At 31.0% G+C, this 19,387-nt stretch overlaps 1 protein-coding gene across 1 annotated transcript in view; it reads right to left on the reverse strand.

The window, feature by feature from the left end:
- Positions 1-731: 731 nt before the first annotated feature.
- LOC105321998 (oxygen-dependent coproporphyrinogen-III oxidase) overlaps positions 732-19,387 on the reverse strand; it is a 19,557-nt gene continuing 901 nt past the window's right edge. The window contains exons 2-14 of the mRNA XM_066072333.1: positions 16,198-16,318; positions 15,907-15,976; positions 15,463-15,543; positions 11,840-11,890; positions 9,227-9,301; positions 8,893-9,011; positions 7,263-7,329; positions 6,525-6,650; positions 5,084-5,195; positions 3,656-3,735; positions 3,076-3,155; positions 2,629-2,758; positions 732-2,049 (exon numbers count right to left, since the gene is read on the reverse strand). Of these exons, the coding sequence (XP_065928405.1) occupies positions 1,963-2,049; positions 2,629-2,758; positions 3,076-3,155; positions 3,656-3,735; positions 5,084-5,195; positions 6,525-6,650; positions 7,263-7,329; positions 8,893-9,011; positions 9,227-9,301; positions 11,840-11,890; positions 15,463-15,543; positions 15,907-15,976; positions 16,198-16,318 (1,199 nt within the window). The 3' untranslated portion in view covers positions 732-1,962. The remainder of the gene's footprint in view (positions 2,050-2,628; positions 2,759-3,075; positions 3,156-3,655; positions 3,736-5,083; positions 5,196-6,524; positions 6,651-7,262; positions 7,330-8,892; positions 9,012-9,226; positions 9,302-11,839; positions 11,891-15,462; positions 15,544-15,906; positions 15,977-16,197; positions 16,319-19,387) is intronic.

Raw genomic sequence — 19,387 nt, forward strand, 5'->3', positions numbered from 1 at the left:
CAGCCCCAATTTTACCTTACTTTATCACAATGATCAAACATTTGTTTCATTTTCAAATACACATCATCAACATTAACCAGAATTGCTTTTTTTTGGATCCGCACAGGTAATCCCGATTTGCGGTCACCGTGGCCTTTTAGAGTACTCCAGGAAACGGGAACTGACAATAAAGGTCGCGCCATTTTGTCACCGACACTGCACTTGTATGTCATAGTGTAGACGCGCGTTTCCTTGTCAATGTTAAATCGGGTCCATGTTTTGTCATCACTCCAGAAAACTGACAAGTGGAGGTCACCATTTTGCACTGTCTGTTCTCTCGCTTTTACCACAGATCTCTGTGTAATTTCATATTTTTTTTTTCATTACTATGTTATGATTGTCATACTGTATTTTTTAAATTTTTGTTTTGTTTCTGTTTTTTAATGCAAAGTTTTATGTTTATATGCAGAAAAAGAGAAATAAATAAATAGATAAACATACAAAACTATTATTCTTGTCCCGACTCTGGATCAAGTTTTCCAAAGAGAAGGAAAATGGTGTGGCATGCGCGGAGCTAGAGGAGGGGGGGGGGGTCAGGGGGTTCCGGCCCCCCCCCTTTACCAATTTAAATATCTTTAAATTTACGAAAAATATGCCTTTGACACCCCAACCCCCGGAAAACTCGATTAACCGTCGGACCCTACCCCCCCCCCCCCAAATTTTTTTTTTTTAAATCTGGATCCGCGCATGTGTGGTGTGTTTGTGTGGTTACCACATTGCTATTTTTCAGTCCAAAATATCACTTCATGAAACATGAAAGTCAATAAATGCAATACTGCAATAACATAAGCTACAACTGCAATGAACCATTGTCTCAATAGTCTCAAAATAGTTTATTTTTAGAATTATTATCAAGAGATAAAAGTTTATCAATTGAAAATGAATACATGTGTATATAAAAGGCATTTAGAAGTTTCTTCCATAATCGATTTTTTACAGATGACTACTAGATGGAATAAATCTATAGTCCAGTTTGAGATAACGAAGTTTGAATGTTATTAAAATGGTAAGAATATTCATACTAGTATTCAAAATATTCAAATTGGTCTGATAGGTAATTAGCTGACTACCTGGTTTCCTTAATTAAGAGGATGAATGAAAGTCAAGGATGTAAAATATAAAGACATGGATGCAGCAAGTGAGGAAACATTCATTTGAAAGACACATAATACAGAGATCTTTAAAACTATAATTTTCAAGATATACAGATATCATGCCCAAGGTATATTTTTACAACTTCATTTTATGGAGAGAAAAAAGTTTATAGTGGTTTAATAAACTGATCGTCTTATAAAATTTTCTTCCATAATTTAATCATCAACTTATCCTATGAAAAATGCCACTGGGTAAAAAAACTATACCAGTATTTCATGTCCAATAAAAGCAAACCTGATTTCAAGATTTCGAAAACATTAATATGATACATGTACCTTAATAAATGCATACTTAATTTACTTGATTCAAATCAAACTTATTTCAAAAGCATTCATATATATTTATAAAATATATACTATAAATATGGAACTTTAAAAAAATATATACAAAAAACAAGTATATTATATATCTGAAGCTATCAATTAATAAACAATAATCAACCAACCATCATACTACATACGAGGAAAAGAAACCAACCAATCAGAGAATACACACAAGAAAAATTCAACCAATCAATCAATAACCATTGAGATATAAATTAACATGTAAGCCTATATAACATTATTATCAGAAAAAAATGAAAATGAATGCATATATAACATAGAACAAAGAATCACTTGCTTATAGCACCAAGTCTCTCTTATTATAGATCTACGTTCAGAGACCGAAAATGGCAGTGTAAATGATGAACTCCTTTCCTGAGAGATAATCCTATTGCCTCATCTTATCTATGTCATGTCTAACGTGTTATTTCTGTTTTCCTTCCCATTACACCCAGTCCCTGGGTTGTTTAAGCACCTTCACGATTTCTTCCTCCGCTGAATCGGGGGCTGGTTCGTTCCTGTATTCCCAATTCTGTAAATTAATTTTTTTTTTTAATTAAATGATAAAGAAGTTCTGTCAGAAGTCATGTAATTTGAAGAAATTCATCAAAACAGGAATAATTGCCTCACAATTCATTTTCAATTTTTTGGAAGAGGGAGGAAGGCAAATCAATTTTTCACAAAATGAATGATTAAACTGAATTTCATTTTTTTTCATGTTTGTTAATCCAAATCATGATAGATAGCCTGTTTTTAAACAAAAACATTCATTTAAAATCAAACGGAAAAATTATAAAATCATTTCTTCTGACTACATGTTTAAAATAGATCACTTGCAAGGTTTAAAAAAAAAAGGATGTATTCAACCTATATTACAATATTAATGATCATCATATCAATTGTCGCAAACAACATTTTTGAAAATAACATTAAATTTTTAACTTTGGTGGTTGTAAAGTAAATAATTGAAAGCTAAATGGCAAAAGAAATATTACAGATAATATCATAACTGAATATAACCATAAAGTAGGCAATGAATTTACTTCATTAAATATGAAGAACGAACATATGTCCATCTGCATTTTCAGGACTTTAATTTTATCAACCTTACCGCTGTGTTGGGCAATGACATCAGGATGCTCTCATATCTGGCCCCAGGGGTCTGCAGGCCAAACTTGGTTCCTCTGTCATAGATAAGGTTAAACTCCACATATCTCCCTCTCCTTAACAGCTGCCATTTCCTTCAAATGAACACATAATATTACAGTACATTTACTTGGCTGAATATAAAGTAAAATTTGTAGAGGTGAAAACATTCAGTTAATAATACCAACAATAGCAGAGTAGACGTTTAATAGAAGCATGATTAAATACAAGAACGTTAATGTACATGTACATATTCAATTATTTACAAATAGCTTTGATAATAAATTTTGAGTTATTGTCAGTAAAAATACATTTCCATATGTTTACTAAAACAAAATTTATTTGTTTCTATATTCTTACAAGTAAATTTCAAATTTAACATCTGGGTGACCTGTGTCGTTACCATAGTTACCTTTCTCTGTGTGAGTAGCCATCATTCTTGTGCTTCTGTACGATTGGAATGTAGGACGGTAATACAGCATCAGCACAGCTCTAGAACAAGAAAGACAACTCTGTCTCATTTACATTTTTATGTTAGCCATCTACAAATTGCCCTGCAGTATGGGTGATATTAGCCTGTTTGGGATACTGATTGTTAGAAATTAATGTGAATAAATAATAAAGATAAAAGCAGTAAAGTTTTCTTTAAAATTAAGACATTCAGTATAATAAAATAAATTGTGCCTGTTTGGGAGGGTAACAGTTGAAATTGACATCCCTGAAAAACCATTGTCAACTTCCCCTTCCTGTCAGTTGACAATGGTTTTCTTAGGGGTGTCAATTTCAACTGTTACCCTCCCAAACAGGCACTATCTATAAATAGTGCCTGTTTGTGAGAGTAACAAATGCAGCTAAAATGTTAATGCAGGCAAAAATATACATGCAGAAAGTGTGTGTATGCTTCGTTTTGTACGAAATATGTGATTCATCAACCATTTTTTCTTTGGGTTTTTTTTACTGTGTCAATTAATCTTCTTGGTCTTGAAACTTACCTCAACAAAGTTATAACAATCACTCTGTGGTTCTTTGTCTAAATCATCGAAAAAAATTCCCCCTATTCCACGGGTTTCGCCTATTGAATTGAAAATATATCAGAAAGTCATCAAATTAACTTCATGAATTCATGCAAAAAACCAGTTCTACCACATTCTTTGCTGTAAATTTTCAACCTTATCATAGGCAAAAAAGTTTTAATTAAATACGAAATTTATTTCAGGTCTATGAGAGATATAGAATGATTTTCATATCAATTTGTCTACTTTAGTTGCTAAACTGAGATGTTAATATACAAAAAATTTCTTGTTCTTAAATAAAGCTAGTCTGAAATATTTTATGTTTTCCTGTTTTTTTTTAAAGCAATTTTAATATTTTACCTGCCACCAGGAAAACAAGTAAAATATCAAAATAGTTAAAAAAAAGCCAGAAAAACCTTTGATATTTCAGGCTAAAATGAATCTAGAAAATGAAGTGCATTCTTGAGGTTTATAGTAAGCCCATCTGCATATCTATAACTGTATTAAAGTCAAAAGCTTTGGCACTTGCTATTACATGTGTTTGTAACAGCTACTATAGATAAGAATTTGAGAAGGAGGTTATAACATTAACCTACTTTTGGACCATAGGACATGTACACACATTTAACTCAAAGTCATCAGCAGACAAAGTTTGATGGAGGGAGGTTTTACAGCTAGTACATAACGTCTGATCCTGTCAAGTATTGAATAGGTATGGCCACAGTGGTCTATTTTTGTACCACATCTCCCCTCCCCCTTCTAAAAATGCATCATCTGAGACATTTCATGGCGGCCCTACTACTGTAAACATGGTACATTTGACTGTGTATTCTAATCAGCTTTCTTGGTGGTAAGCAGCTTCAAATTCTGCTAAATCAAGTACATTGCTTAATGCCATGAATACATTTATCTTTGAGATAAATACTGGTAGGAATATGTACATCAAGAAATTCGCTTATAGAATCAAATCCATGGGAACATATTGAAAAACAATTTTCTGCCAAAGATTATATATTTTAAAATAATACGCTTCTTTGCAGTTTACTTTACAGTGATTAAGATATGCAATCTAGACACAATTTTAGCATGAAGAGTCATAAAATTCCAAAGGAAGGCCACACTGGGTGACCAACTTTGAGATAGTGACATCTTTTCCCAAACAAAAGTTGTATTAGCCAATGACCTATCCTGATATTGTTGTCCTAATCTTATAGTGCTCAAGATATGATCTGAAACATCCAATGTTTTAAAGAAAAAAAACTGAACAAAATCCTAAGTTTGATCAGACCCTAATTCTTGGCGCTTGATAATTAAATCAGATATCATTGAATAAGTATATGTAAGTTAATCAAATTAACCTTTTATAAGCTTGCTAGACGGTGACTAAAAGTAGAGTATGCAAATTACCTCTGTGCGGGAGATAGAAATACTCATCGCACCACTTCTTGAACTTTGGATAAAATTCTTTGCTGTGTTTGTCGCATGCCGCTTTCAGGATTTGGTGGAAATGCACAGCATCCTGGGAAGGAACCAGAAGGAACAGGTTAATATTACGTCATTGAATGAAACAATTTTCGCAATACCTTTTTGGAATATAATAATAGACCCATTAATACCCAATAAGAATTACTAAGAAAAGGCATCTACAGCTGTATATACATAAAGGTGAAATAGAAATTACCCCCACAAAGAGGTGGAGAGATGTGCAAAATTGATTGTTTTTCACAAGTGAAAGAAACTGCAAAACCAAACTGACTGAATCTACTCCTGGAGACAAAATGGAGATTAGTTGTTATACATTTTTAACTTGAATTTAAATACCACATCTATCAATTTATATATTTAACACATTTAATTAAACTACTTTCTAAAAATAGATAAACGCTGCACAGTATTTTAGCTGACCATCTTTTATCTACCGGTACATGTTTGTATGCACTTACATTCGATCATGTATAGTTACACACACTTACAATTAAATTACATGCCATTGTGTACCTACACGTGCCAACAGTACATGCATTTGTACAGATCTACTTTATGATAATAAATATGAAACGTACAGCTTTCGTTTACAACCATAGTTTGTTTGGGGTGATAATGTACATGTATAAAATCAAAGGAGACAAACATAAACATTAGCATACATGAATATTTATACTTAATATGTAGATTTATATATGATATACAGTCAACCTCATTAGTTTGAACAAGATGGGACTGGCTAAAATCTTCAAGATATCCGAGTATTTGAAATATCAAGGATAAAATACTTTAAGTTTATTTGGTTGAAAATTACAAATCCCTTCAACACATCCATTGTATTCAAGATATCAGTGTTCGAGATAATGAAGTTCAACTGTGACATAACTTACGGTTCACTTTTTATAAATGGTGAAGATAATGGACATTATCAAATGAAATGATATTACTTAATACAAAATTTAAATGTATCATCAAGCAGATTAATACACTTTGCACGCGCGACATATTGTGACATATGCAAGTTATGTTATATAATATGAATGGATTTGTCTAGTCAATCAAATGAAGCATTACAACCAGAATTAAATTATTACGGCTAACCCGAGATACATCTTTGGTGAAAAAATTCTGCTTGTTCAAGCAACCGCTCAATGTTTTCTAAAAGAAAAACTGCTTGTAAACAAGCCATTTTATGCTAAATATATGAAAATGGTGGGAAAAGGTAAACCTTTTGATGTCATATTTTAAAATTATGGGCACAATTTAGGCTAAAACCATTTATGGTCCTTTCTTGTTATATTGGTGGTACAAACACATTTGATCCAAATAGAGCTAAAATTACAGTATCAGACGATTGACCCACCTTTTGGTCGAGGTATATTGGGGTAAGGTCAGTCCCGCCCCCGAACCACCAGTGGACCTTCCCAGTCTCGTCCACCACTTCAAAGTAACGGTAGTTAAAGTGTATTGCAGGCACATATGGATTCCTCTAAAAAAACAGAAATGTTTAAATAAACTGTATATTTTGTTTAATATGTGCTTTAAACAATTGCCAACAGTTGATTTCATCATTGATCAAAACACTTGGTTGATTTCATTAATTTTGTCTTTACTAGTACATCTACATATTAAGCTAAAAAATGCTTGTGGACAAAATGTTTATACTATTAGCCAAAATACATACTTCAATTTTAAAAATCAAATTGCGTGTGTTCTAATATTCATTAGTCTAAGAATTTTAATTTAAAAACAATCTGGATTGCACATTGTTTAGTTGATAACTGAAAGCAGCAGTACATGCAGCAATGAAATCTGAAATCTGAATATAAACATAAATAATACATAATTTTAGGGTTTTTACTTCAGATGAAGAAACAGTAATTGCAATACAGTAAAACACGGTTATAGCGAACACGCTTATAATGAATTGACGCTAACAGCGAAGTGAATTTCATTCCCCAAGACTCTATTTCATGTTGTAAACTTGACGGATATAACAATTACGCTTATAACGAAGTTAAATTGTCCGTCCCTGGGACTTCGTTATAAGCGTGTTTTACTGTACTGTACTTAAACAATAAAATCAAAGTCCCGCACTCACTGGATGGATGACACAGCTGACTCCTGTGGCAAAGAATGGCAAGGTCTTTCCCTCCATTGCTCTTCCCCTACAGAAACAAAAGGCAAGACTGTCCTCAGTGTTCTTTTGTAGAAAACACGTACATGTAACTGACCACATGATGATATATTTTGAACATTGGTATCTTTAATACTATGCATATATTAAATGAAGTTGGACTATACGTCCAAAACACTTTGTAATGAAATGTAATCATGATATTTCTAGTCACTGGATATTTTGATGGATTGAGTTGGAGATTTCAAAGATTTACTGAATTTTCATGCTCTGACAAAACATAGTATATCTAAGATTTTAAATAAGCCAAGCGCTTAAACAATAAAAGAGTCAGGAACATAATTTTGTTTAAATGTACAACATCCTTGGACAAGAATACAATAAATCTACACATTTTTAATTCATTCGTAATTAAGAAAAATATACATGTAGAGCTCTATGTCAAAAAGTTCATCTGGATATAAAGTTGATCGATTATATGATCAAATCTTGTAAAGCTCAAAGGGCTATATTTTTTTAAAAATATATTTTAGAAAGTCAGATTATTTAGAATAAACATAACCCATTTAGTTGTAAAATGATCATTGTGACCCTGAAAATATGACTTTCTGAACTCTTAAAAAATTCACGCAGATATAAATGTTTTTGCTAAATCAAATGTAATGATATTTACATTAGTAAACATTTACTTTAAACCAATTTTGATTTTCATAAGAGATATTTTTGCGAGGTTTTTAATTATAAGAGGCTCGTCATCTCGAATTTATTTCTTGCTGGGAACCAGATCTTGTTGTATGGTTGATATAACAGCATGGGTCTCGATACAGCTTGGTCGCAAACATTACGGTTATACATTTATTATATTGTACATGATTGTAAGAGAAATATGGAGATATATTCCCCATGGGAAAAGATCATATTTCCCAACGCCAGTGCCCAAAGGAAATGTGATTTTTGCAATGAGAATCTTCATATCTCTCGAACGTTCACGCAATAAGTTGTTTGTTATATCAAACGACAGGTGATAATTTGAATACATTCGGTTCTATTTGGTTATCAATTTTTGCAAAGCAATAATGTAGTGAATGTTAACTGGTTTCTTTCTGTCAGTTTTCTGATATAAAAGGGATTTAAAGCGCCGAATTTTTAAAGAATTAATCATTTGATTACATCGTATGCTCATCTTCAGGATTTTTCATACAAATGGAATGGAAAAACAGGGGGCTTCTGAATGGGTGGGATATGATGATAAATAATACATGTATTATAATTATAAAAGTTGGTTTAAAGAATATTTTAGCTCTACTTCATGTCTTCTAAATAAATAAAGATAGACACTTACAATATTACCATAATTAAAAGATAAAAAAAAAATACATTATAGGGGTGTAATCAGCTCAAATTCAAAACTGTGTTCTAAGATATCAGCAGATGAGAAAGAATAATCTACAAGGAAGAATAATCTGTGCAAAATTACAATCACAATAATGCATCTCAATGACAATCTCATGCATCTCAATGACTATCTCATGCATCTCAATGACAATCTTATGCATTTCAATGACAATCTCATGCATCTCAATGACAATCTCACCGGGCTCTCATCTGGGCTACAGCTGCGGGAGGTAGGTTTCCGTGGACCACCGAGATGTTGACCCCGGCCTTCTCAAACACCAGCCCATCCTTCATTACACAGGTTATCCCCCCTCCTCCCTGAATAACAACAGCAGCAAGGTTATCATTTCATTTAATTAAGACAAGAATATTCCCAACAAATAAAGCACATTAAGAAAACTTTACTTTGCCTAATTTCATATAGTTCAAAACTGTTTAATGAATAAAGGCAAGATTTTAAACTCCACTAGATTTGCTTTTCGCGATTTTACGCAGATATTAATTCCTTGCGTTTAATTAGGAATCTACTGTACCTCTTTCCTGGTCCATCTGTCCACAAAAAATTTTTGGTCCCCGTCCACTTCCTCCAGCCTCCGGCAGACCTCTGCCTGCAGAAAATACAAAACAAACAGTCAGACCATCCTTAAAAAATGTTTATTTGGAATTGCTCACTGGAGGTTTCTAAACCCATGCAGGAGGGAGGGAAGAAATTCTTTCTATATATTTTTCTAATTTCGAAGTTTAACAATTTTAAAATTCAAAACTGGTTAAAAAATAAATATCTTCTCCAAATAAAAAAAGTTCTTTGTTTTAACCTCAAGCGAATTAAATTTGCAATTAAGGAAGGGGTCTTTTCTAGTTTATTGACTTGTTAAACGTAAATTTGATTAATTGTTCATTAAATCAAGATGAAAGGAATTTACACTTGGCATATCAGAAAAAGTAATCAATGTTTAGAATCTAACAAGGACTATATTTTTGGCATAATATTGGCGTAGGAAAATATCACATGTTTCGCAATTCAGTATTGCTGTAGGTTAATGAGTTTGTTTTAGCATTTTAAAAAACAATAATATTAACGTTGGATTTTTTTTACTAATGTGAACTAATGATATGATACTTGGGTTTCAAAATATGTTTTTAAAATATGATTTGCCTATCAAATTACATTTTTATAAGCTTTTAAAACGCCCATTCTATACATTGATTTTTGTGAAAAAATCACGAAAATCAGTTTTTCTTTCTTATTAAGGAAGGAGTCTTTTCTGGTTTTCGACTTGTCAAACGTAAATTTGATTAATTGTTCATTAAATCAAGATGAAAGGAAATTAAAATAGTATATTTTTCTTTCTTTTTTACTATCATACAACTTGGCATAGAAAAATGTAATCAATGTTTAGAATGGAACAAGAACTATATTTTTGGCGTAATATTAGCGTAGGAAAATATCACATGTTGCGCAATTCAGAATTGCTGCAGATTATATATATATAATGAGTCTGTTTTAGCATTTTAAAAACAATAACAATAATGTTGGATTTTTTTTACTAATGTGAACTAATAATATGATACTTGAGTTTCAGAATATGTTTCTAAAATATGATTTGCCTATCAAATAACATTTTTATAAGCTTTTTAAAACGCCCATTCTATACATTGATTTTTGTGAAAAAATCACTAAAATCAGTTTTTTCTCTCTTATGAAACGGTCAATATATTAGCTTTTCTGTCAATTTATTTCTTTATATAAAGCCTTCATAATACATAAAAATTAGAAATATTTTATTATTGGAAGCATAAAAAATAATCAAAATTTCTTCAAAATTTAAGAAAATTAGAGGAAATGCGGGCTAAGCAATATCAATTTTAGTATAAATATTTATTCCAATTTAGTAGTATAAGCTGATAGACACTCCCATGGTCTATGATTTCATTGAAGATTTGAATCTTCAAATCTTAAACAAATGTCTACAGAACTATAAAGAGCTACACTTATTTTTATCACTCTTTACGTTGAGGAAAAAGGTAGTGACCTTGACCTGACCTTTATCCGAAAACAAAAAGGTCAAATTAAATTAAACTGATAGAATCATTAAGTAATATGATCCGTTTGACTGTGTCAAAATTTCATGCATTTCTTATTATAAGAAGTATGTTTGATAATGAAAAGACTCCTTCCTTAAATGGTCAATATATTAGCTTTTCTGTCAATTTATATCTTTATAAAAAGTTTTCATAATACATAAAAATCAGAAATATTTTATTATTGGAAGTATAAAAAAATAATCATGAAAATTTCTTTAAAAATAAAAAAAAAATAGAGGAAATTCGGGCTAAGCAATATGAATTTTAGTATAAATATTTATTCCAATTTAGTAGTATAAGCTGATAGACATTCTGATATTCTATCAATTCATTGAAGAATAGAATCTTCAAATCTTAAACAAATGTCTACAAAACTACAAAGAGCTACGCTTATTTTTATCATCCACTACGTTGAGGAAAAAGGTAGTGACCTAGACCTGACCTTTATGCGTAAACAAAAAGGTCAAATTTGATTAAACTGATAGAATCATTTGGTAATATGATTCATTTGACTGTGTCAAAATTTCATGAATTTCTTATTATAAGAAGTATGTTTGATAACGAGAAGACTCCTTCCTTAAATCAGCGGAGGTATTTCAATGAGGCCGGAGGCAATTCCAAACAAATAATAATTTAGCCTTAACATTAACAATTTTGTTGAGCACTCTTTGAATTAATGGTTAGGTTAAAATGGAGGGGTGTGTGAGTGTGGCTAACGGGGTTTTCCAATACATCTACTTCCAAATGTATTAAACTGGAAGCCATTTGGCTGTGAATATTAAATTTATTTTAACCTGTGATTTCAGATTTGTACAGTTAGTACAGTAAAACACGCTTATAATGTAGTGCCAGGGACGGGCGATTTTACTTTGTTGTTATGATAGCGTACTTCATTACATCCGTCAAGTTTAAAATGTGTAATAAAGTCACAGGGTATGAAAATCCCTTCACTGTAGGTGTCAATTCATAATATTAAGCATGTTCGTGTTTTACTGATTTATAACCATGTTTCTTATTAATAAGATTTAACGGCTACCAGTAGATATCCTTAATATACAAACCTGTATTCTCATAATCATTGCTTCCATCTTATACTTCATTTCAGAACTCCTCTATAAAAAAAAAAATTATATAAAAATCAACTGAAGATTTAATTAGTTTGTAAATGGTATATACTGTCGATTTTTAATTAAACACAAGGAATTAATATCTCCATAAAATCGAGAGAAGCACATCTTGCTTACATTAGAATTTCACTTCTTTTTTTTGGCGGACAGATGTAAACTAAACGAAACCATGCTAAAAATTCTGCATTTGCAAATTTTTATTCTCGCAATTTGATTCAAAACAGCTGAATCGCAGAATGACTTTGTCATGGATAGTAAGGAATCTACAGTGCTTAAACTCTTCTGATGTTTTGAATTTCCTCAATTAAAGTTAAACTAAACTATTTGAAAATTTGAAAATCAGAATCAGTTACATGTGTATATTATTTAAACTTCTGAGATGATGTACATTGAGTTAAATATTTTAGTAAAAAATATATATAATAGTATTGCTGGTTTTTCTTGATGTTCTTAAAATAGGTACAAGAATTCTACATCTATGCAGACACTGCTGTTGTTTTTACTGCAAATAAAGTTTGCAATCAGTAACTATTTTTAGCTTTTAGTTTCCTGCAATATTTAAGTAAGTTAATATTCAATTCAAATGTCAAACAATTAACAAGTCTGTAATTTGGCCAATACTAAGAAAAAAAAATACAAAAACTAATAAGTATATTATGGTATTTTGTACCGGGTAGTTTTTTTTATGACTTCTGACATGATACATGCCTGTTGTTCATATTCATATGAATACAACAGACCCAAGGACCATATCGCTCACCTGAGCAACAATAGCCATATATACAAAATATCTTGACAATTTCTAAGAATATCTCCAGATATTCATATTAAAACATTGATCCCCTTTTGTAACAGGATGATTTGATGGTCATGTCACATACTGAGCATTGCAGTTCTCAAAAAGTTCTTAAAAAACTGTTTATATGAAACCAACATCAAACTTTGAACCTCGTGTTGGGCCACAAAATTGTCTAAACAATTGAGAATAAACAATATGTCAAATCCTTGCATATATTATAATTATATGTATTACCATATATTATAATATTTGTTTTTTTGAAAATAAATTACAAAATTTTTCTTGGGTAAAAATTCAGGTGAGCTAAAAATATATATTGTATAATCATACTCACTAAATAAGTTTTGCTGTATCTTAATTTTTAAGTAAGAAATCTCAAATATAGAGCAAAATTTGGTTAAGTAATGAATTTTTCTTCAAAGTTTTCTCCATTTGTGATCACTCTAATCAAATATCAAATTTCATTTTTAAAAGAACAAGCATTCTGAGAGTATTGCATAAGCAATACACGTCCCCTACCGCTAACCCCTTTGATTGAGAATGGCAAAAGTTTGAGACCCTGTATATTAAATATCCCCTATCATATATGTAGTAATTGCAAAGTATGATTTTATGAAAAATGATTATAATAAACAGCAAACAATCTCAAAAATCCATTAAAAAAAATACATATTTGAAGCAAAGCAAACACAGAAGTCTAGTCTATCATTCAACAGCCCAAACCCGATAACGAACCCAATTGTAATAATAATAAAAATGATAAAACCCTGCCGTTCAAATGTATAACACAATACTTGACACCATTTTTACAGAACTTATTTGTTTGTTATTAGAAATGATAAATGTAATGATACAAATAATGCATGATATTTTTACTGACCACATAATGTCCTCGTTCATTTAGTACACACCGATCCCGATAACGAACCCGATCATTAAAAAATTTGGAGTGAAAAAAATTAATTTTCTGAAAATTGTGTTGACCAGACGCTACAAAAGTATAAACTTGGTCTGCTGATTGATATTTTGAAGCTGCTCAGCAAGTTTCACATCATTCGTCAAACGCATAAAGAAAAAAACAGTGGAAAACTAAAGTGGGACCGACAGACGAACGGACGAACAGACAGACAGACAGACGGACTGATGGACGCAGAGGAAAGCTATAGTCCCCTCCGGTGAAACCGGTAGGGGACTAATAACTATAAACTTTAAAGTACTACATTTGGCTGTGTAATCTATATAGCGCTTTTGGAGGAATGCGGCTTCCGATAATTCAAGTATATGTATCGTAAAATGCCGTGCACATATGTATAAGAATAGTCACATTCAGGAATACGATAATTCCAATACACGCCAACTTGTTCAAATTCTTAATTCCGCCAAATATCGTACACGCCAATTACAATACGTTTACAGTAATAAACAAATACAGATCTGTGTTTTCATTAAGAGGGCTAGATGGCGGTGGACATTTTTAGACTAAATAAATCTCATTAAGGAGGAGAGCTCTGTATAATGATGAAGGAATTCAAAGCATTCAAATAATGTTGATTCCTTATTTTACGCAAGAACTTAATTCCGCGAACACCGAATTTTTATCATATTCCTTAATAGTTTACATCTCTCCGAAAAATTAAAGCGAGATTTTAAAATTTGCCAGATGTGCTTCTAGCAATTTTGCGCGGATATTAATTCCTCACCTTTAATTAGGAATTTACAGTTTTAAAGCTAAAATACATGGAATTTCTCTTTACTCAAAAATAATTTATAGCTATTTAAATACCATAATTTAAAAAAGTTAAAGGTAGACCTCAATCTATGGGTAGTACCAGTCTCCTTAGCATTTGTTTATAGCACAACTTTTTCCATGATGGATTTTAGTAAAATTCAGAGTTTCGAACATACTTAAATTTGTGGATGATGGATCTATCAATAAGACCGTTTATATGCATTTCATACTATTGATTGCCTCAATAAAATCCATGAATAATGGGTTTTCAATGAATATTGATGAAACTATGAAAGCCATACTGTAAAAGTGTTTATTTATTCTGGCGGTAAAGTATGCATTTTCTGGAGCCAAACAATATGTGTTGTTATCAAATAATCGGATGCATGCGGTAAAGTATGCATTTTCTGGAGCCAAACAATATGTGTTGTTATCAAATAATCGGATGCATAATTTACCACCTGCAAGTTTTAAATTTTTTACCATACATTTTAAGGTATTTTACATGGTTTTAAGTTTACCAGTACCACATAACTTTCGTCTGTCCCTAGATATTTATTCAGCAAATTTGGACGATTTGCATAAAGAAATACACATACCTGTGAAAAAAGTGCAATTGAAATAGATGAAAGGGAAAATATCCAAGATAATTCATTTACACATTATTTTTCACTCGGAAAAAATCACAGGAATGAAAACTGATTTCTAGCCGAGATTTAATGGGGAATGTTGACATCTTTTCTCCTTTCGGAAATCACTCGGAATACCTCCCACAATTTTTCAACGTTATCATCCGAGTCTGTTGCAATACAAAATCCGCGTAAACATCTTATTTTTTAGCCTTGTATTGAAACCACTTTTACAGTTTACAAAATTTTATTTTTTTATTTTGTGGTTTTAATTCTTTTAAAGGTTATTAAATTTGACGGATTCTTAAAATAGGTACAACTTCCTGTTCCTTGGACCTTAGGTTCTTTATAAGCAGGTTTTCCTATAAAAAAATCCCCAAATATGTACAAGTAAATTTACCTCCTCTAAAAGAGATCTCTCTGTAATGGGCTCGGACATCCATTTTGAAGTGTCTAGTTTTCTGCCACTGTAGGCAAACACCTAAAAGGACAATGAGCACAACTAAATCGTAGTCATACTGTAATTTACTGCCTGTAAGATTTTGATGCAACTGTACTTTTAAATACAATTTCATTATTTCAATTCAAAGAACATCATATAAAATTAATCCAAACATTTGTTATTTACAAATGATTCTTTTTCATTAGCCTTTAATAAGTCATTTTCAAAAAAATATTTTCAATAAAAAAATAATGATATCTTGGGACCTGGTATATAAATTTTTTTTTACTCAATTAATCCCCCCCCCTTCCCCACAAATAAGAATGCTCAAACAGGTATACAATGTGTCTTTAAAGTACAGTTAAACTAAAAAGGCCACATTGTCCCTATCATGATAGATACCCTGTTGTTGTTGCTATGGTAACATATGATTGACACCCCAGCCACACCAATAGACACTGTGCCGCATGTCCTGCAACAGAAAATCAGAGTTATCTCCCATGGCACAATATTCTCATGACACTTTCAGATTAATACATCATGTTTTAAATATCATATCAATAAAAAGATTCTTCTAATCAATCATTTCAATAAAAATTTAATTAATATGACTGGATTTTGATCAAATTACATCTCTCTCTCTCTTTCTCTCTCTCTCTCTCTCTCTCTCTCTCTCTCTGTTACTACATGTACCAGGCAAGAAGTTTCCGATGCCTCTGTTGAGTGAAAGACTGTTTGGTATAGCTACAAGCAGTCTGCAGGCGAAGTAAGACTGTTCGTAAGGATTTCATCCTAGTCGTTGAGCAATTTTCTTCTGCAAAGAATGAATAATATAATATTTCAGAAGATTTTGTAACTTCATAAAAACTTCTATATTTGTATACAATAAAGCAAAGGGAGGATATAAGAACACTGCAAGTGAGATAACCTTTTAATGCATGCAAAAGACTATAATGGGTATGACGACATTCACTTGGTGCACCTTGGTCGATTCAGACCTCATTTAAAAATTTGTTTGATGTAGGCAGTAGATTCAATTGAGGTTTTTTCCTCATTGGGGTCATTATGGGGTTATTATGATCTACTTCCATTTAGATGACTGAAAAAAGAAGTGTGCACACATAAAATATTAACCGTAACTTTATCAATATCATATGTCCTACAACCTTGTAGTTTTTATCAGAAAAAGTCCTTAAAGGACTTTTCAAATTTGAAAAAGATCAAAAGGATTTCTTTAACATTAAATGTAGTGTATATCTAAAAAAAAAAATCAAATGTTATTAAAATTTTATATTTATTCATATTAAAAAAATCAAACACAACATTAGTCATCTTTTAAAAATAGACACAAAAAGATAATTTAATGATTCTAAAGATCAATTAAGATAATTACAACTTTGTGATATTTCTTGAATCATGATCTGGCAATTAACACTTGACTCTAAGGAGAGAAATTTCTAAGATCTTCTAGTATATGTGATAGACAGATTATTTCTTATTACATGTAATATTAAATGATTCATTTACAAACATCAATATAGTAAAACTCGGTTATAGCGAAGTCCTAGGGACCGATGGATTTACTCCGTTATATCCGTAATTCCCTATAACGAATTCGTAATAACTATAGGGAATTCACTATAAACATGTTTTTCTCTCACCAGACTATAATTTTTGCTACTTGAGGCTTAGAATAAAAATACATTACTTTGATACCTTTAATAACCAATAATCAATAATCATTTAATAACCAATAATCAATAATCATTTAATAATCGGATTGTAAGTCGAAAAAAAATTGTATGAAAATATGTTCATTCAAACTATTATGTTCAAGGGTATAGTGCAAACTTTTTTAAATTGTAAAGAAATTTGTTATAAAAGTGTTAAATTTCGTTAAAATTCACCTCTGCGGGACCCAAAATCAGTTCGCTATATCTGTAAATTCGTTATATCTGAATTCGTTATATCCATAAAATTTTGCATAGATTTGTTAAGAATTTTACTGGGGACTCAAAAAAACTTCGCTATATCCGAGAATTTGCTATATCCGTGTTCGTACTAAAAGAGTTTTACTGTGCATATGTCTAACTCTGCCGCAATTTTCATAAACTATGGGCATATAATGCCTACAAATGATGTCTACAATGTTAAATGTTATCAAATCTTATACTTTTGAACTTGACAATCTACACGGTGCATGTATTTTTTTTTAAATTCATTGTTCAATATATTAAAGTAGAGAATAATGCTTTTGTCACATATCAGACTTCAAAATGGTTGTAGTTTATGATCCATATATGGCAGAAATGACCGGTGCTGGTTGCATAAGTAATTTTCCTTGATGATCCCTTCATCTTGTCGGTGTCTTTAATGTCAGTGAATCAGAATTCTAACAACTTATATACTGTAGATTCATTATTTTACACTCGCAAGTACTTAATTTCGCAATAACATTGTTTTGCATCAAATCGCGAGTCTAATAACAAATCGTGAACAATGAATTTTTATCATAGTTTCATATAGTTTATATCTGTCAGTGTCTAATAATAAAAAAAAAGCGAGACTCTAAAATTTGCGAGACATGCTTCTTGCAATTTTACACAGATATTAATTCCATGCTTTTAATTAGGAATCTAGAGTAATTAAGCATGTCTTAACTTATTGGAAATACATAATTATGTACATGCATACGGTATATGAAATTTCTTGATCATAAATTAAGTTTAAATGTTAATATTTAAAGAATTAACTCATGTTTTTTATAAATGGTTATGGATGTCAGACTGTGAATATTTTCTCTCCATATATGGCAATATATGCTAAGCTATAAATAAAAAAACCCAGTTTTTAATAAACACAAATGATTAAGCTAAGATACATCAAAACAAAGCTTATATAAATATATAAATGTTCATATTTGCTTCATTTAATTAACAGTTTGCAAATATATCTCAAAACACATGAGTCATCACAATACCAGAATTACATAAGCATGTTTACATGGTATTATAATTTAAAAACCTAAGCTTTTATGATATACCATTCTTAAACCATGCTGTCTGAGTTATATTCTTTTGTTATTACATGTATATCTACACATGTAAGTCCCTCTATAACATATGATATATATTAATTTATGTATCAATTTTTAGTTTTGAAATTAAAAATTCAATTTGTTAATGAAAAGTATTTTGAAAATTTACTAATATTCAGATTGAGGCGTTCATATAATTGTCTTGTGTGCGGGTGTTTGGGGTTGGAGTGGGGTGGATAGGGAATTCATTTTCAGAGAATTATTTAAGTTTAATAGGGGTGGGGATTCAGGTTTACATGCAGGGGCATTTTATGGAGATAGTTTAATACAAGGATACACCCATGCATTAGCTTTAATCAACCTGTTGAGTGTTTGAATACTGTAAAGTTAAGATAAATAAAAACATAAAAAATATTTTTAAGGCCTAATGAATTTTTATGAGCCAGGAGAATCTATATGTTTGCTAGCTGTAGGATCAATTGATGAATGAATAAAAAATAAAACTTTTAGTGAATTTTGGATGAATTAATTTTTGGAATTAGAGTCAGGTCCTACCCAAACCGACTCGCACCCAAACCGACTCGTAATCAAATGGTCAGATCGTACCCAAAACTATGTAGTTTACTCGTACCCAAATATATGAGTACGACTTTGCTAGTCAACTCGTACCCACGGTATTTTTTATTTTTAATTATTTATATATAAATACATATTTATCATTCCTCCATACACATCTTACAAAACAATAATTGATATAGTGGTTTACTTATACCGTTTTCTTGCAGGAAACACACCACTCTCGAATCATGTTGATCTTCCAAAAGTGACGAAAATGTGTGTTTCTTC

This window comes from Magallana gigas, chromosome 9 (genome assembly GCF_963853765.1).
Source record: "Magallana gigas chromosome 9, xbMagGiga1.1, whole genome shotgun sequence".
In the NCBI taxonomy this organism is placed as follows: Eukaryota; Metazoa; Mollusca; class Bivalvia; order Ostreida; family Ostreidae; genus Magallana; species Magallana gigas.